Consider the following 20,270-nt stretch of genomic DNA (forward strand, 5'->3'; position numbering starts at 1 on the left):
TGGGACTCCCATCACGGCCGGTTGTGATACAGCCCTATGGGACTCCCATCACGGCCGGTTGTGATACAGCCCTATGGGACTCCCATCACGGCAGGTTGTGATACAGCCCTATGGGACTCCCATCACGGCCGGTTGTGATACAGCCCTATGGGACTCCCATCACGGCAGGTTGTGATACAGCCCTATGGGACTCCCATCACGGCAGGTTGTGATACAGCCCTATGGGACTCCCATCACGGCCGGTTGTGATACAGCCCTATGGGACTCCCATCACGGCCGGTTGTGATACAGCCCTATGGGACTCCCATCACGGCCGGTTGTGATACAGCCCTATGGGACTCCCATCACGATACAGCCTATGCCGGTTGTGCGCCGCCCATGGGACTCCCATCACAGGTTGTGATACAGCCCTATGGGACTCCCATCACGGCAGGTTGTGATACAGCCCTATGGGACTCCCATCACGGCCGGTTGTGATACAGCCCTATGGGACTCCCATCACGGCCGGTTGTGATACAGCCTGGTTCTTGAAGTGTGTCGACTTGCTCACGCCCCCCTCATGGATTTTGAAGTATTGGATTGATGCCAGCTCGGGCAAGAGGGAGTTTGCATCATATTTCTTATTTCCATTCATATTTATCCACGATGGGGAGTGAATGTGTGCTCTCTCCAGGGAGAAGGGAAGTTAATCGGACCACAAATCATGGTCAATCAAAACAATTGGGATGTTTTGCATCAAATTCAAAATGATAGCGATACATTGTGAAAGAAAAGGCCTTCTCTTTGTCTCCCTGGTTGACTGGGAACTTTAAAGGCCTGAATATCACTTTGTATTGCAGTAGTCAGTACACCTATTGCACCTATCTCTCCACACAGAAGGACAGGAGTTTGGAAACTCATTTGCATAGTTTATTTTATTTTGAATATGATGCTTGATTCATTCAGATAATTTTGAGACAGTTTCAATTTGAGACAGTATCTGATTACATAAAATTACAAAAGTGATAATACTATTGATACAAATTAAGAGCTTATTTTGTCATTTAATTTATGGTCAAAAGGGGTAACTTTTAGTCTCTAACAGCAACTTTAGTCTCTAACAGTGAAATACAACAACATTTCACACATTATAATATATACAGTAATTCCTCTTCTATTTTAAGTGAGAATGAAATCAACCCATGAAATGTAGTCACAAGTTTAAGAAAAGCTATCTCTGATATCAGCCTATAGCCGTGGTATATTGGCCATATACCACAAACCCCTGAGGTGCCTTATTGCTGTTATAAACTGGTTACCAACGTAATTATAGCAGTAAAAATAAATGTTTTGTCATACCCGTGCTATACGGTCTGATATACCACAGCTGTCAGACAATCAGCATTCAGGGCTGGAACCAACCATGTTTTAGAGTAGTGTTTCTCAACCTCTGGACCAGTTAGATGATTTCTGGTTAGATGGTTAGCTGACAGCCATTTAGTCTGTTCTCAAGTGCTAGTTTTAATGGGGCAATCTGCAGTTGCGAAATCAATTTTTGGGGGTATAGATTAATGATATGTACCCATTGAGTCTTGACAAATATACCTCACGAGTATAGTTCAACTGCCAAAACCCACCAGAACCCCAAATATTATCTTATTTTACTCCAATGTTGTAAACGTTGTTACATTTCTTCAGGCCCATTCCTCAGCTTTTTACCAAAACAGAGGAGAGGTTTCCCACTTTGTTATTTCAATTAAGGATTGCCACACATTAAAGGGATAGTTCACTATTTTGCATCACTATGATACAATACATTTCCACTTGCATTGCTACATGTAGCCTTTTCCTGCAGTCAATGACCAAAAGTTCCGTCTTTGGCCTCATGGGTGGAATGTTATTTATATATTTAATAATTTCATCATTAATAAAGATGATTAAAAAAGCCCAACAAAAATCTGGTATTTCAGTTTTGTTATATTTCAGTCTTCTGTGATGTATATCAAGTGTAATATTGGGATGCAAACTCAAAACTGAATACATTTCAACTCTATATCTGACATGGTTCACGTTTCTTCTTTTTTGTAAGCCCATAACCATGTGTGTGAGGTGTATACTTTTGTTTCAAAGTAGATTTGTTTAAGACCACCAAGAATCACTCCGTGTGACCCTGATTTAGCCCACTGCCGTAAAAGGTAAAAAAATTCTAGCCAGGATATTCTGGACATCGCTAAACTACATCCCAGGTAACAAAACCCTAGGTCAATTGAAAATAAGATAACACCTCCAAAAAGTGAATTACCCCTTTAATCTAAGTGGTCCTCCATGGATGGAGGGACTATATATATATCTTGCCAATCTGTGGTACATAAAAGGTTGAGAAACACTTTTAGAGTGTTTGTCGTTTGAGAGTCACCTTGCTCCCCTCAGCATATCCTGGTAGACGTCTGACTTGAGGAATCGTGGGTAACAATCCCTGGCCATCAGACTGTAGATCAACTTCTGTGCCGTGTCGAAAGAGGTCAGGCTCGGCTGAGAGATGTTCTTGGTGATATTTTCTCTGGTCCCACAATCAATATTGATCTTTAAACAAGACACAATGTACAGTAATATGCATTTCTTTGGTCTTTCTTTTTTCATTATATTGATTTCTAGATTTATCTAGATCTTATGTCTACTGACTACACAGCTCAGACCGATTAAATATCTCTGTAATAAATCTCTGCATATGCGCAATGACAAGCATTACCAGGTGTAGATCCAACCAGGTCCTTTAAGGAATTTGTTAATTTTCAGAGAAGTTTGTTATATCAAATAGTGTTGAAATGTGGAGTTTTATACTGTTTCACCAGATTGTGATAACATATGTGTCAAGCATGTCAGAGTAGGAGTGCTGATCTAGGATCAGTTATCTCATGGCCCATTTCATCTTATTCATTATGATCTAAAAGGATAAACTGATCCTCGTTCAGAATCAGCCCTGTGTAGGTTACTTTCTAAATGTAATCTGTTACAGTTACTAGTTACCTGTCCAAAATTGTAATCAGTAATACCACTTTTGTATTACCCAAAACTCAGTAACGTAATAATATTATTTTCAGTTACTTTTGGATTACTTTCCCCTTAAGAGGCATTAGAGGAAGACATAAATGATCAATCAAAAGCATTTGGTGTGTCATCTCTGACTTGTGGTCAGACTCGCTCAGGTGGAACAAACTTAAACTTGCATCTGTTTTCAACACTGAATTGAATGTCATTGAGAAAACGGAAATGTGTCATAATGTATATTTTTTCTTTGCAACATCCTTCCTGAATTTAAAAGTAATCCAAGAAGTAATCATCTAGTTTTCCAAAAGTATCTGTAATCTGATTACAATATTTTTGCAGGTCACATGACTGATTACAGTTACAGTTTCTTTGTAATCAGATTACATGTAACGAATTACATGTAATCAGTTCCTCCCCAATCCTGTTCAGCACCATGATACATAGTCCCAGATGGTTACTTACCTGTCTCGGTGCTTCACATTCTACAAACTCTGAGTAGATCCTGTTTGCAGATGAGATCATCTCTGGAAGAGACGTGATGTTCTTGTACTCCTCACAGGCCAGCCAAAACAGAATATTCTCCTCACTATACTCTGATTTAAGGAATTCTCGGAAAGCCGCCTGCCCGGCTGGAAATAGGGAGGAATATGAAAAGGAAAAATGTAAGATTGATTGGAAATAGGAATTTCTCATTGTTTGTCATTGTTATAAAGTATATGAACATGAGTTCTGATAAAGTCAGTAATACTAACTTGATACATTTTAGTTACTGGCAGTAATACTAACTTGATACATATAGTTACTGGTAACAGACAATAATAATTTCCTATATCCGATATCCTCCGTAACTCGTTTAGCAGGCTTGGTGATGCCTTTCAGACAGGCAATATAGTAAAAAGATATAACTTCGTCCTCACGTTTACAACCCAGGAGTTTGTCCACAGACTCTCCCCAAGTCTCAGCCTCTTCAAGCGGGTCCTTGGGAAAGCAACAAAATCTACCCTTGAAAAGAGTGTTGAGATCCATCACTAGCGCAGTAATCAGTGGTTCTCAAAACACAATATCAAATCTACCTCACACCTGGAGAGAAAATAGATTAATATCGTTTTCATCAATTCGTTTCTTTTTTTTGTCCAGTCAACAGAGCATCAAAAATTCAAATGACCTGTTATCCAATACATTATATATTTATATCGATTTAAATCCCAAAATGGACATACGACACTTCACATTTCTGTAGCAAGTTGTAATTTACGTTGAAAAATGGAGTTATTAATTTACAGAATCAGACATAAAGAAACTCACTTTATTGCCATGGCTGCGTTGTCTGTCTGGGAGAGAGAAAATAGTTCCTGCCAGTGTGAAGCTGAGATTGGGATTGTTTTGAGGTGAAGGAGTTAAGTTGCATGGACTGATCTAAACAAGGCTCCCCTTGGAACACATGAAAATCAGTATGCAAAGGTGATGTTTGGAGAGAGGGTATATATATAAATATTTGGTGAGAGAGTATACACCTGTGATTCAAGGAGTGGCCCTCATGCCTTCTGTTATATCCTGTCCACCTCAATATCATTTATAGATATGAGGATGAAAGGCAGAGTACATAATCCTAATACAACCCTAATGTCAAAAGAGTGTACAATGAACCGTTTCACCACATTATTTCTCTGTGGATAAATACTGCACAGTAAAACAACGTGCTACCAAAATCTCTTTTAGATAGTCATCCATAGGCAGTTAAAACAAGATTCATAAAATAAATATACATGGCTATGTATTATTACAGAAGAATAGTCAGCCAGTGCAGGGTTCCCCAATACATATATTTTATTTCTCCTTTATTTCACCTTTATTTCACCTTTATTTAACCAGGTAGGCTAGTTGAGAACAAGTTGTCATTTCCAACTGCGACCTGTCTGATGAAGCCAGTCGACGGGAGCCTGGCTGTAAACGAATAGAGCATAAAGGGAAATGCCCTGCGTCCTGTGTATTACACTGGATTTGCATATCCGTTGTGGACTATCACATTCATCTCAAGGACACATGGACAACAATATGGTATGCTATGCACTGGGCTGCACTCTGTGCATACTGCATATGATATATGTCTGCCAAATCTAACTCTACAATACAACTAGGCTTCATTGGCTTTTGTGCGAATCAGAGCATGTACATTGGAGTTACTAGATGATTTGTGTGCTTTTGAGTGGTGCTAAGTATTTAACATCTGGTGGAGATGCAGGGTCAAAGGTCATCAACAGTTGCAATCAGTGCAAGGTATACCCTTTCTGCCTATAGGAAACCCAACCCCATGTGTGTCAGACACGTGATGTATTGTCTAATGAAGATAAACGATGGTGTGTCATGGTATATGAAGGCAGTCTTCATGGTGTACGAGGACAGTGCTGCCTGTGTCGCTCACCTATCCTGACCCCCATATTGTCATCCAACCCCAGACCTAATGTGCTTCCAAAACAAAACCAGGAATGTAAATCTCACCAGGTGATGGAAAACACCACAGCGATCCCGATTTGCATCCGTGTGGACAAACCAAGACTAGGACATTTGATTTTCAAAAGAGGTGCCTGTCTCGCACAGTGCTTAGAAGTGTGCACTTCAGACTCTGAGACAATGTTTATTGCTGATTTGTTTGTTATTTATTTAGGTGGGTAGATACTATGCCTCCTAACAATACATAGCTGGTTAATTCTGTGGTTGTTATGTATTTAGGTGGGTAGATACTATGCCTCCTAACAATACATAGCTGGATGTTTCTCATTGAAGTTAACCCAGAATAGTTGGCTTTGAAAGCATCCCACACAAAAACAGAAATAGCTTCCATGTAGATATGACATTGTGAAATGTTTATTATACCAATAATGTACAGGTGTTACACTTATACTAGTGTCTTCCTCTTCCAACAACATATAACCTTTTTTTTTTTTTTTTTTTTTGACCTTTATTTAACCAGGCAAGTCAGTTAAGAACAAATTCTTATTTTCAATGACGGCCTAGGAACAGTGGGTTAACTGCCTGTTCAGGGGCAGAACGACAGATTTGTACCTTGTCAGCTCGGGGGTTTGAACTTGCAACCTTCCAGTTACTAGTCCAACGCTCTAACCACTAGGCTACCCAGCCGCCCGCTGCCATACCTAGCACCAGGAGTTTTCCCTAGTAAGCAGATCACACGGTCAGGTAAAACTCCAGGCCCTAATCATGAATCATAACAAGGGCCAAGAGTTTTTGCCCAAGAAATACTCCTGTCCCACACTGTGGTTAGGGAGCCTTCTCTACTAAGCCACAGTGAGGCGCTGTGTGTCCTTGTCGGCCCCTTCAGCAGCCTGCAAATAAACCACGTTTATTTTCCCAATGTGCTGCAACAATGCCTACCGGTCTGTCTGTGTGAAAGAAATATGAATGTCTATTTAAAAAAAGTAATGTAAAGGATTTGAATCCTACAGTGTCCGTCTTCATCCACTCCTGGCACTGTATGCCTCTCCACTATAAGTCAGTCATAGTGTCACAGTCCCGAGTGGCACAGCAGTCTAAAGCACTGCATCTCAGTCCAGGAGGTGTCACTACAGCCCCTGGTTTGAATCCAGGCTGTATCACAACCGGCCGTGATTGGGAGTCCCATAGGGCGGCACACAATTGGCCCAGCGTCGTCTGGGTTATGGTTTGGCCAGGGGTAGGCCGTCATTGTAAATAAGAATTTGTTCTTAACTGACTTGCCTTGTTAAATGAAATAAAAATAGGTTAGAATCAGTGAGGGTTAAGGAAACCTAGGCCATGGTTAGAATTCATGTATTAAATCAATGTTACTTGGATCTAAATATTTTATCATGTTTTTTTGTGTCTGAGGGGCATATGTATGCCTTAGGGATGTTACCTCGTTATTTCCTAAGGCAAGTCAAGTGTTGCGCTTATTGATTTCTCTATTCGGAGGATTCAACATTGTTGTGAACTGTCTAGGAATTTTAACTAATAATAGTCCTTGATTTTTTAATGTTCAGGCAATGCAGTTTTTTAAACAGACTGACCAAACTTCCTTGGTGAAGATGCCATGGAGTCGGTCCTGGACGTCATTTAACTCCTACAGGAAGGGAAACAAGTTAACCACTTTGCTGTGATGAATTTAACAACAGCACTGTTAAAGAGATTGAATGGAATCTTAAGTGCTTACAAATTCGCAACCTATTGTGCAAATTGGAATCATATTACCCGAATTGCAACAGATTTTTTATTATGTTTTTTTGCAGGACGTAACATATCATAGGAAATGGATGACGTAGTGCACACTTTTGACAAGAACCCTACATAGTGCACACTTTTGACCAGAACCCTACGTAGTGCACACTTTTGACCAGAACCCTACGTAAGTGCACACTTTTGACCAGAACCCTACGTAGTGCACACTGTTTACCAGAACCCTACGTAGTGCACACTTTTGACCAGAACCCTACGTAGTGCACACTTTTGACCAGAACCCTACGTAGTGCACACTTTTGACCAGAACCCCTACGTAGTGCACACTTTTGATCAGAACCCTGCGTAGTGCACACTTTTGACCAGAACCCTACATAGTGCACACTTTTGACCAGAACCCTACGTAGTGCACACTTTTGACCAGAACCCTACGTAGTGCACACTTTTGGGGGGGACCTGTTTTGGCTCATGAACGTTACTTTTAAAACTACTGGCTGAAACGATACTTTTATAACACATCTTTCACTACACATTTTATTTTATTCTATTCTATTCTTATTTTTTTCCACTATTTCAATGAATACAAGTCAGAGCATTATGCATTCCAACGCCCTTTACATGCATGCATAAAGATATTAATTTATGAGGCATTCTGGTCATGCTGGAATGACAGTAACTCAGCATGAGACGACTGTATTGCTCCAAAGGCTAAAGGAGACCCTGACATGTGTTAATGACAGAGAATAAGCCCACTAAACCCAGGGACTATGTGAATTATGCGTACGCTTCCTCCCACCGCATACACATTTGAAAGGGAAAGGTTGCGTGCCAAACGATACTCTGTTCCCTACAAAGTGCACTACTTTTGACCAGAACCCTACGTAGTGCACTATATATGAAATAGGGTGTGATTTGGAACGCTGCCATAGACTCAGTTGGATCACTGGCAAGCTTGGAATGATTACATATTTGTCTTTGGAAGGAATACTGTATGCATACCAATGACGTGAATAATTCCAATCCTAGAGTGGTTACTCACTTGCTTGGTGAGGTCTATAAATCTTCCAGTGATCTGGGATCCTTCCAGATCCTTCTATCAACCCTTCTGACTGTGTAATGCACTACCATTACGTTGGTCTCTTTTGACATGATTGAACTGTTTGTAAAATTTTTAAAAAATTTTAATTTTAATTTTTTAAATAATATGTTGTTTATTCCAATAATTACTCTCCAGACAATATATACAATTTACAACTAAAAGCCAACATAACATATTATTATAATAAATTATTGAATTAATACAAGCAGTGGCAAGACATTCAACGGTAAACAAGATGAATATTGCATATTAGTATTCTTACACAGTCTGTTCATGTTTGCTGTCTAGATGGGGAACATTTTAATTGATAGCTGTAAAGTCAAATCTCTTCAGAAAGTCTCTCATTAAAAAGGTACAGCTTTCCACAATCACACAACTAGTCAGCGACAGGCATTGCACTGCAAGGGAATTTGGAAGGATGCGTGTGTGTCTGTCTGTGTGTGTGTGTGTGTGTGTGTGAGTGTGTGTATTGTGCTACTCTCGGCTTACGACGCTACAACCAGTCAGAGGAGTCGCTGGTGGCCTCCCCTCGTGGCTCATTGAAAACACAGGACCGTGACCTCCGGCGGTACATGGTGGTCCCGGGGCCTTTTCTCTTGGTGAGGTGCAGGTAGATGTCTGATGTGAGGAACCTTGGGTAGCAGTCTTTTTTCATCAGGCTGTAGACTTTGCTCTGCGCCGCATCGAAGCAGGTATTCGTCGGCGAAGCCATGGTCTTCTGGATGGCCACCTTGGAGGCATAGTCGATGTTGACCTACAAGACAAGTGACACTATTATGAGTATGTTGAGTGGATGTGGCTAATCAACCTTTAGATATGGTGATATGGTAATAGCACCACCTTTCCTTCTGATTGGCTAGGTGGAAGTTTCACTATATTGTTTAAACCAATCAAATCTACTCTGATCTCTACAAGCGCATAGGACGTCGGATCTAGTGGTACATTTTGAGATTGGGCCAGTGTGTGCCCAAAGTATGTGTCACTTTACACTCAGTTTAGTACCAAATGCATTCTATTGGCAAGTTGAACTTCTTTCAGGTCAGTCAGTGGAAGAGAGGTCAAAATGCAGTCGTGGAAGGTGAAGAACTACAGTTTATGGCCCAAGTCTCACTGAGGCACTGTTTTGAGTTGACTTTACTCAGAGCCTCCCTCAGGCATTGGTTTGAGTTGACTTTACTCAGAGCCTCCCTCAGGCATTGGTTTGAGTTGACTTTACTCAGAGCCTCCCTCAGGCATTGGTTTGAGTTGACTTTACTCAGAGCCTCCCTCAGGCATTGGTTTGAGTTGACTTTACTCAGAGCCTCCCTCAGGCATTGGTTTGAGTTGACTTTACTCAGAGCCTCCCTCAGGCATTGGTTTGAGTTGACTTTACTCAGAGTCCTCCCTCAGGCATTGGTTTGAGTTGACTTTACTCAGAGTCCTCCCTCAGGCATTGGTTTGAGTTGACTTTACTCAGAGTCCTCCCTCAGGCATTGGTTTGAGTTGACTTTACTCAGAGCCTCCCTCAGGCATTGGTTTGAGTTGACTTTACTCAGAGTCCTCCCTCAGGCATTGGTTTGAGTTGACTTTACTCAGAGCCTCCCTCAGGCATTGGTTTGAGTTGACTTTACTCAGAGCCTCCCTCAGGCATTGGTTTGAGTTGACTTTACTCAGAGCCTCCCTCAGGCATTGGTTTGAGTTGACTTTACTCAGAGCCTCCCTCAGGCATTGGTTTGAGTTGACTTTACTCAGAGCCTTCCTCAGGCATTGGTTTGAGTTGACTTTACTCAGAGCCTCCCTCAGGCATTGGTTTGAGTTGACTTTACTCAGAGCCTCCCTCAGGCATTGGTTTGAGTTGACTTTACTCAGAGCCTCCCTCAGGCATTGGTTTGAGTTTACTTTACTCAGAGTCCTCCATATAAGTAGAATGTGGTGTCCATGTGACACTTTTCAGTCTTCACATGTCACTGCCCTTGCAGCACATTGAACACCAGACTGAAAAGGTGTGTGGTTTTGAAGTCCTGCTAGCTTATTATCTGACTGAGCGAATGTCTTGATCTCAAACTGAAAGTGTGTGGGTGTTTATATCACTGGTTCAGTTGCCAGTTGCTAGTCATAGAGAAAGAAAACCACACGGTCACATCAGTCTTCATCCAATGCTTCCTGTGGGTATAAAGTCTCTAAACCACATGGTTCTGCAATGGTCATGTCTGTCTCACTAAGGGATTAGAGCAATTTCTAAATCACATGGTTCTCAGGGCTCTTGTTCTTGCATCTTACTCATTGTAACTTCTGCATAGTTCCTGTGCAGAGTTTATAAAGGTCACCGTATGTATACCAGTGAATGCTGATGCATCTCATCAGCCATTCTTCAAACTAGATCAAGATCATAGAAGTGCAAAGAAGATCAAGTTGTATCTTTCTTTGAATAGTTTAATAAGTTCCATTGACCAAGCATCAGCTTCAGGGAATTTATATTGATAGGGCCCACAGTTTTTCCATTGCCACTGATAGAAATCCTCCAGCAAGGCCTATTTGGTTTCATTTCTCGAGCACTATATATATATATATATACCTCTTTTGGGGCCTCGGCTTCAATGAAGACAGAATACATGTGCTTGGCTTTGGAGATGAGCCGGATTTCCGAGTCGATGGTCTTGTACTCCTCACAGGCCAACCAGAACTCAATGTTCTCCTCACTGAACTCTGTCCTGAGGAACTGAGAGAACGACTCCACTCCGTCTGCATCGGGGGAGAAGAACATACTCTTTAATGATCTATTGGATTCAACGAGGAGGTCTATGTGAAAGAAAATGAGCATGTTACCAGAGTAATGGCCACAAAGGGATCTGCATTGTGCCCACTTGAGGCTAATGCTGTAGATGTGTAACTGTGTTACTGTGTTACTGTGTTACTGTGTAACTGTGTTACTGTGTTACTGTGTTACTGTGTTACTGTGTAAGCACCTGATTGATTGAATTCCAGACTATATTCACTGAAAGACATGCCTTATATTTGTTTAGGCTACTTGTTTATGATTTATGATTTATTTTTTATTTGTTTATTGTTTATTCATATTCATAATATAAATTCCAATGCTCTATAGATTCCAAACTTGCTCTCAATGAAAAGTGGGAAAGGTAATATTAAACATTCAACCACTGATCTCTGTGACACTCTAGACCAAAATGATTTATAGCTGTAAGAAAACACTCTTCAATAGACCTATCAGGAAGTTAGACAGGTTTGAACATCTTACCAAACACTGAAAACATCTAGTCAAATTCCATTGTTCTTCTCTAACCTTTAATTTCCCAAAAGACACTGTTTCTTCCCGTTAAAGTTGTGCTTTGAACAAAAATGGTTTAGACTCGCAATTTGTGAATAAATGAGATATCGCTGACTTCCATCTAACCTGAATGTCTGATTAGATCTTCAAAGGAGTCGCTCCATCTCAACGCTGCCTCTGGTGAGATGCTGAAGAAAACAGTCAGAGATATCATTTAAGTCCTCTGCTAATGATGCTGCATTCATTTGTTTATATATCTTTCGGTTTGATCCTTTTGAAAGCTGACGGTGGGCCATGTTTAGATCCTGTTGTTTCCCTCTTGTATTTGGATTGAGGAAAAGTAACTGCATATTGCATGAATTTAAAGGGATAATTCAACTAAATTTCATATTTAGCTTCATATTCGTTTCCTTGAAGTAGTATTTGGGCGATGCTGCTTTCAAGGTAAGGTAACAATTATCTAAACATGTGAAATATACCTTTACGATTGAAAATGCTCTTCAATACAAAATGGGCATCCGGGGCAATTAAACATGTTAGGTTATTCTGCGGGGCAAACTCTTTCCATTGCTTTGCCTTTACACTTGACTGATGTCTTACTTGTTGTTGGTGGTGGCTGTCTTTTTTTCTGGACTGATGTTTTCATGGGAGCCTGACTTGGTCAGCAGAAGGCTCAGTCGGCTCTTCTTGTCTTTCAATCTGCAACCAGAAGGAATGAACACTGGTGACTCTCAGAAGACACATACTGTAACTGTACATAATGATAGTACATTCCGGGTTATTCCACAGCTGTTGAATCATAATGCACAAAATCACTAGCCTGGTCCCAGATCTGTTTGTGCTGTCTTGCCAACTCCTACGGTTATTGTCACCCCAAACATTGTTTGAGTCGATAAGACGCCACCAACATACAGTAAATGGGAACCAGGCTACAGAATCACAACAACACAGGAGTGAACCAGACATTTTGTTACTCGTGCTGAGGACCTTTAACATGGATGTTCACATGACAACTGAAAAAAGTAGTCCCTGTTCTTTCTTTTCACCTTAGGTCACATGACATAAAGGTCAACAGATCAGGCAGTGTTTCCCTGAAGGCAGCAGTGGCATCTCATTTATGGATTGCCCTTGAGAATACTAGCAAAGCAAGATGGCATCAGTGAGCTAACCAACATTCTGAAACTAGAAACCAACCACCAAATAATGTCCAGAAACACAGAACAAAGGCAAAAACCAAGGGGAAATGTACTTCTGCACCTCAACTCAGACAGCCACAGGAAGAGCAGGACTTTCAAGAGAATTTGCATAGACAGGAATTCACGGCGACAGCAACTGAAACTGTCGTGAAACTATCATTCACAACAACTTCTATTTCCCTGACTCTAATTCCTTTCTAGGTTGTATTATTCAACTGTTTCAATAGTTCATAGATGGATTTAACAGTGTCACAATTTACCCCCATCGCGTAGAGTCATTTCATTTGCCTCACTGTTCTACATCAAAAGTATCAACAAGAGACAGCTACAAACTGAGACAGCTACAAACTGAGACAGCTACAAACTGAGACAGCTACAAATGACTCATTAACGCCTACTGTAAGGCTCCAGGTGTCTTGGCAAATACTCTGACGCAAATAAAATGAACCAAGGTACATAACTCAGAACTGTTCATTCTAAGGTGTCACCTTAATGAAGAAATGTTTGTTTTCTCAACTCCAGCTATTTGAGGCCATGGAAATGGCTTTCAGGTACACATGTACAGTCTCTGTAGAAACAAGTCAAGCATGGTGCTATGGCCAACCTTTTACATCATGAAGTTGACAGCAACACTTAATGAGTGGAAGAATAAGTCACACTTAAAGAGTGGAGGTCACAATATCAGATTGCATATTCATATGAAAGGTATACTTTGTCTGTCTTTCTCCAATTCTTGTTGCGCAATGCAAATATAGGAAGTGTCATTCTTACAAAATGTAATGAAAGAAGGACTTAGAAGCTTCATAGAATTGTTCAAAGACACAAAAAATAAATTGCTGCTTTCAATAAAATAAAAAGGATCAGAAGATTTCAAGTGAGAAAAAAAATTACCTACCTGAAATTACTAGCTTTCATTCTCGGTGCCAACAAGTCCTCAGGACAGAGCATTTTGAAATATGCTTCCTCTTTTGGGGCAAAAAAGTTCAATTGAGGAAACAGAAAAACAAGTGTTTCCATTCTAGCTTCCTTCTAACTTTAGCATATATGAAAGCAGAGCACAATCAGTTCTTAGTGCTCCTTTAATGCCATGGTGTGTCCCACATCTCTTTTTAAAGCTACAACATAGCCCAAACATTTCCCCAGTACCTTCCACGCTACTTCCTGACCTAGGTAAACTACTCAGTTTACCGCATCATCAGTGACAGAGAAAATCCCCCCACGCTCAACATCCTGCTTTAAACTGAGCAACTATGAACTTCACAGAATACAATAGCTTCCTATTAGCAGATAAACCCTGTCACTGTTATGACCACCCCAGATATCTGGGTAGTTGTCTGACAATGCATGATCTAATAGTGACTGATTGTGGTACTCTGATTATGTTGTCGCACAATATACTGTAGATGTCATATCAGGCCATGTGTCTGTAAACTGCTAAAATGAACAGTGTGGCATCATAAAAAAACAACACACAACTAACATTCCAAATTAGCATTATCACCCAATGAAGCCACAGAGGCTTTAATACTTCACAAATGAAAAAACACACCCCTCTCATATTGGGATAATACTAAGGATGGTGACTTTTCAACCTCTCAAAGTGCAAAGCACTGTCATTCCCTTAGAGAGAGTAATTCTGTGATTCTGGTATATGAGATGGAATGAATAGTTAAATGGATATGCATAGAGGATAGGCTGGGTATAGGCCCGGCGGTTTCCAGGGCAACAGGCACCTTAATATAGATAGACAAACTCACTGTGACATGGCGGAGAGCAACAGGGAGTAGGTGCCCTAGCAGGCAAACAGAGACAAATGTGATGTCTTTGTTTAAAGGCAAAGAAGAGGAACAATAACAACCAAAGAACAATATAGTTGTATTGCAGCAAACACAGACCTCGGTCCTGGTTCATAGTACAGTAGGACACCACACCAACGACCTTATGGTACTGTAACGCACCAGCAGTCCTCTGCTCACAGTATACCAGATCAGTTATACTCATGCCATCTTAATAATCACAAGACAACACAAGTTGAAAATGGCAACTTGCAGTTGTTGACATTACTGGACTTCAGCATTTATTAAATGCTCATGTACTTCTTATGAATGGTATATGTATGGGTTATGAATGAGTTATATATAGGGGCACTTCAAATAAAGTTGTACCTAGAATACTAGCTAGCTCACATACTTCACTGCTTGTATAAGTAGCTACTTTATTGCACTTAAAGTGTATGGGGGTATAGCCTTTTGTTTTGTTTAAGTCTGCTGGACTGCGGCAACACTCAAGAGCGCCGTCCCATAGAGGCAAGTTAATTACTACCAGTTGAATCATTACAACCAATTAAAATGAAAGTCTATCAAATTAGTTTGTAAGCCCGGGTGTGGTTGACTCATTAAGTATTCTGGGCCGAATGACTGGAGGATCGATGGCTCTGCAGAACCGAATGAATGCCCCCAGCTGGTCACCAATGACTTGATTTGTTTCATTATTCAAAATAATATTCAGATAACCATTACAGTTTAATTACCTTGCAACCGGCTCCTGCAATTAATTCCAAAAGCAATATAGCTACACGTCGTTAGCTTGAACACGGTAGAGGAAAAGGCCGTTTTTCTGTCTTTATGGATTTTCAGGAGGTTTTAAAATGTTGATTTACTTGGAGTGTAGTTGCTGAGGTGGGTGGATGAGTAGATTCAGTGTAGCTAACACACTAGGGGAAATGAAGGCACCATTTTTTTTAAAACTGTGGGTTAAATGTAACTGACACCATACGTAATGTATGGTGAATGACACACAGAGAACAACACATCGGAGTCAGGGTGACAGGTGGTTTGTGGTTGTCTCGCCTACGTTGGTTGAATGCCCTTATTGTAAATCACTCTGGATTAGGCTGTCTGTTAAAATGACTACCAAAACTCCATCCTGGTAAAGAGTGAGTCTGTGTAAGGCCTGTAGAAAAAGGGAAATGAACGGTGAAACTGAAAAGTGCTGACTTGTGGTGCGGGGGAGCAAAGAGGGAGGTGCTTCCTGTCTGATGTTCTTCCAAATAAAGAACTGTTACCATAGTTCAGGTCGGGTCTGTTCTGGTCAGATCTGTTCTGGTCTGGTCTGGACTGGTCTGGTCTGTTCTGGTTGGGTCTGTTCTGGTCAGATCTGTTCTGGTCTGGACTGGTCTGTTCTGGTCAGATCTGTTCTGGTCTTGTCTGGACTGGTCTGTTCTGGTCAGATCTGTTCTGGTCTGGACTGGTCTGGTCAGATCTGTTCTGGTCTTGTCTGGACTGGTCTGTTCTGGTCAGATCTGGTCTGGACTGGTCTGTTCTGGTCAGATCTGTTCTGGTCTGGACTGGTCTGGTCAGATCTGTTCTGGTCTTGTCTGGACTGGTCTGTTCTGGTCAGATCTGGTCTGTTCTATTCTGTTCTGGTCAGATCTGTTTTGGTCAGATCTGTTCTGGTCTGGTCTGGACTGGTCTGGTCTGTTCTGTTCTGTTTTGGTCAGATCTGTTCTGGTCAGATCTGTTCTGGTCTGGTCTGGTTTAGTTTAGTTTGGTCTGTTCTGTTCTGTTCTGGTTGGGTCTGTTCTGGTCAGATCTGTTCTGGTCTGGTCTGGACTGGTCTGGTCTGGTCTGGTTTGGTTTGGTCTGTTCTGTTCTGGTCAGATCTGTTCTGGTTGGGTCTGTTCTGGTCAGATCTGGTCGGGTCTGTTCTGGTCTGGTCTGTTCTTGCCTGGTCTGGTAAGGTCTGGTCTGACTAGGTCTGGTCAGGTTTGGTCAGCTCAGTTCTGGTCTGGTTAGCTCAGTTCTGGTTTGTTCTGGTCTGTTCTGGTCAGCTCAGTTCTGGTCTGGTCTATTCTGGTCTGGTCAGGTGTAGATTTCAGATAATGTCTCTGTCTTGCCTGAGTGCCAGTATGTTTGTGCTATCATGTCACAAATATCACCACTTTGTCCCAAAGGTAATGCCAATAACAAAGGTAGAACAGTATGTAGAAAGCTAGCTAGTCATCCTGATACTGCATTAAGCATCAGGCCCTAGGGCCCTCATCCTGATTGTAACGATCGTCGTTGGAATGAGACCAAAGCGCAGCGTGGAATTTGTTCATATTTAATGTTCACAAAAAAACACTCGAACAAAATGACAAAAGGAGAAAACGAAAGCGCACAGTTCTGTAAGGGAAACAACCTAAACAGAAAAATAATCACCCACAAAACACAGGTGGGAAAAGGCTACCTAAGTATGATTCTCAATCAGAGACAACGAACGACACCTGCCTCTGATTGAGAACCATACTCTGCCAAACACATAGAAAAAAGAACACAGACTACCCACCACAACTCACGCCCTGACCAACCTAAAACAAAGACATAACAAAGGAACTAAGGTCAGAACGTGACACTGATATTGCATTAAGCATCAGGCCCTAGGGCCCTCGTTCTCACAAAGGGGGGTACGGCAGTAAAAAAATCAGGCCCTAGGGCCCTCGTTCTCACAAAGGGGGATACGGCAGTAAAAGCATGAGGCCCTAGGGCCCTCATTCTCACAAAAGGGGGTACGGCAGTAAAAGCATGAGGCCCTAGGGCCCTCGTTCTCACAAAGGGGGGTACGGCAGTAAGACACAGACCCCCTGGTGGAACACCCTCTACATATGCCTTTTCATCATTCTCCCTATTGGGTATTCTGTTAATGAACAGCATGCTGCTTGGTGCCTTTGTACCAGTATAGCTTCCGTCCCTCTCCTTGCCCCTACCTGGGCTCGAACCAGGGACCCTCTGCACACATCAACAACTGCCTCCCACGAAGCATCGTTACCCATCGCTCCACAAAAGCCACAAAAGGGGAACAACTACTTCAAGGTCTCAGAGCAAGTGACATCACCGATTGAAACGCTATTAGCGCGCACCACCGCTAACTAGCTAGCCATTTCACATCGGTTACACCTTCCCCAAACTGGGTTATAATCATTTAACAAGTGACATTAGCAAATATAGGGAAAATAAAAAAACATGACATTTTATTAAGCTTATCAATTTTAGCAGCCTCGTCGTTAACCCTGTTACAGTATATTGATAATGTCTTCCTAGAAAGAAGAAAATATTTTGGTTTCTGCGCTTTGACTTGATTTCCAATAATCCACCAAATACATTGGAATTGACATTTCTCGTCTGTGGGGAGCTGGTTTCAGCTGCTGTTTACATAGTATATCAACTCTGGGATCTCCCTTACTATGTTAGACCCTTACCAGAAAGCTACAGGCTTCCAGGAAGAGAAGCTCTCTCAGCTTTCAACTCGTCGGGCCTGACAGAGGCAGGCAATGACACCTGCATACCAATATCTCAAGTGACATCATTTCCTTTGAGAAACCACACGGTTAGCTCTAAACGCAGAGAGCTAACCACAGCTCAGAGACATTTGCATACTGTGTACTGTAGGTCTCAAAGCAGGGCAGCAGGAACTGCAGCCAGTGTGTGTTTACATAGATCCAGAATAGCAAATGGGGGATGTACATGGAGGAAGACTAGAAGAAGAAAACCATATATATTATATTTACAGAACCTGGTATAATGAGCAAATGGCTGTGGAAGAGAAATGTATCAAGGTCTCTCTAGCAGTAACAGTATCTCAGTAGCTGTATCTCAGTCGCAGAATCTCAGTAGCACTATATCTAGCAGTATCTCAGTAGCAGTATCTCAGTAGCAGTATCTCTAGCAGTATCTCAGTAGCTGTATCCCTGTATCAGTATCTCTGTATCAGTATCTCTAGCAGTATCTCAGTATCAGTATCTCAGTATCAGTATCTCAGTAGCAGTATCCCAGTAGCAGTATCTCTGTATCAGTATCTCTAGCATAATCTCAGTAGCAGTATCTCTGTATCAGTATCTTTAGCAGTATCTCAGTATCAGTATCTCAGTATCAGTATCTCAGTAGCAGTATCTCAGTAGCAGTATCTCTGTATCAGTATCTCTAGCATAATCTCAGTAGCAGTATCTCTGTATCAGTATCTTTAGCAGTATCTCAGTAGCAGTATCTCAGTATCAGTATCTCAGTATCAGTATCTCAGTATCAGTATCTCAGTAGCTGTATCTCTGTAGCAGTATCTCTAGCAGTATCTCAGTAGCAGTATCTCTGTATCAGTATCTCTGTATCAGTATCTCTGTATCAGTATCTCTAGCAGTATCTCTGTATCAGTATCTCTGTATCAGTATCTCAGTAGCTGTATCTCTGTATCAGTATCTCTGTATCAGTATCTCTAGCAGTATCTCTGTATCAGTATCTCTGTATCAGTATCTCTAGCAGTATCTCTGTATCAGTATCTCTAGCAGTATCTCTGTATCAGTATCTCTGTATCCGTATCTCTAGCAGTATCTCTGTATCAGTATCTCTGCATCAGTATCTCTAGCAGTATCTCTGTATCAGTATCTCTGTATCAGTATCTCTAGCAGTATCTCTGTATCAGTATCTCTAGCAGTATCTCTAGCAGTATCTCTGTATCAGTATCTCTGCATCAGTATCTCTGTATCAGTATCTCTAGCAGTATCTCTGTATCAGTATCTCTGTATCAGTATCTCTGTATCAGTATCTCTAGCAGTATCTCTGTATCAGTATCTCTGTATCAGTATCTCTGTATCAGTATCTCTGTATCAGTATCTCTGTATCAGTATCTCTAGCAGTATCTCTAGCAGTATCTCTGTATCAGTATCTCTGTATCAGTATCTCTAGCAGTAGCTAGTAGCTGTATCTCTCAAGTTCTTTTAAATTTGTAAAATGTTTTAAACTTATTAATTGACCAGAAACCATGTTTCCTTATCTGATGTGCATGTTTTATCGGCAACCAAGTCTGGCTTAGTCAGGCTCCAAAAAGTCAGTCTTACCATGCCCATCAATATATTTTCAATTGGGCATTTGTTGAAACTTGAAAGTGTCAGACTCTGCAGGAGGGCTTTGTCCTTTTGTTATCCTGTTATAGTTATACCAGCACACAGACTCGATGCTGCCACCTACTGCTGTGTAAAACAATGAGGCTTTTTACCTCAAGCACAATATAGCCAGGGTATAGCCAGGGTATAGCTAGCCACAACTGTCATTTGTGATCTAAAGATGCAACCTTATGATCACAAGTCCATTTCCTTGACTTCATCTCAAACTCCTATCTTTAAGAAAACTTTACTTTTCTTAAAAAGACATATAGTGGCTTTGTCCCCCCCCCCATATTGAATGACAGACATGAAAGGATTTCATTTGGGCCTTTGTAGGCCCAGGACTCAGGCTGTAGTGGCTCAATGGGGGTTAGTCTAAGTTAAGGTGACTGCGGAGAGCAGGGTGTTTTGTAGCGATGCACTGTCCCATCGTACAGACACTCTGAGTGATGCGATAGTAAAGAGGGCCGGACAGAGTTCTTTATCATAGGTCTATGAGAGTTTCAGCATCTGTTGTAATCAGGTCCAGATGCCAATAGGGATGAAGTCCCCACTCCCCATTGC

At 41.4% G+C, this 20,270-nt stretch overlaps 2 protein-coding genes across 2 annotated transcripts; both read right to left on the reverse strand.

Moving 5' to 3' along the window:
* Positions 1 to 908: 908 nt before the first annotated feature.
* On the reverse strand, positions 909 to 4,627 carry LOC115101834 (regulator of G-protein signaling 21-like). The gene is made up of 3 exons (XM_029621309.2): positions 3,945 to 4,627; positions 3,490 to 3,656; positions 909 to 2,562 (listed from the first exon to the last, which is right to left on the reverse strand). The coding sequence occupies exons 1-3, from the start codon at positions 4,051 to 4,053 to the stop codon at positions 2,392 to 2,394; spliced, it is 447 nt and encodes a 148-aa protein (XP_029477169.1). The 5' UTR covers positions 4,054 to 4,627; the 3' UTR covers positions 909 to 2,391.
* A 3,791-nt stretch (positions 4,628 to 8,418) lies between these two features.
* Positions 8,419 to 13,964, reverse strand: LOC115103334 (regulator of G-protein signaling 8-like). Its single transcript, XM_029624216.2, has 5 exons — positions 13,692 to 13,964; positions 12,201 to 12,299; positions 11,727 to 11,788; positions 10,887 to 11,053; positions 8,419 to 9,086 (listed from the first exon to the last, which is right to left on the reverse strand). Exons 1-5 carry the CDS (start codon positions 13,811 to 13,813, stop codon positions 8,826 to 8,828), a joined length of 711 nt encoding a protein of 236 aa, XP_029480076.1. The 5' UTR covers positions 13,814 to 13,964; the 3' UTR covers positions 8,419 to 8,825.
* Positions 13,965 to 20,270: the final 6,306 nt, after the last annotated feature.

Source organism: Oncorhynchus nerka, linkage group LG20 (assembly GCF_034236695.1).
Source record: "Oncorhynchus nerka isolate Pitt River linkage group LG20, Oner_Uvic_2.0, whole genome shotgun sequence".
NCBI lineage: Eukaryota > Metazoa > Chordata > Actinopteri > Salmoniformes > Salmonidae > Oncorhynchus > Oncorhynchus nerka.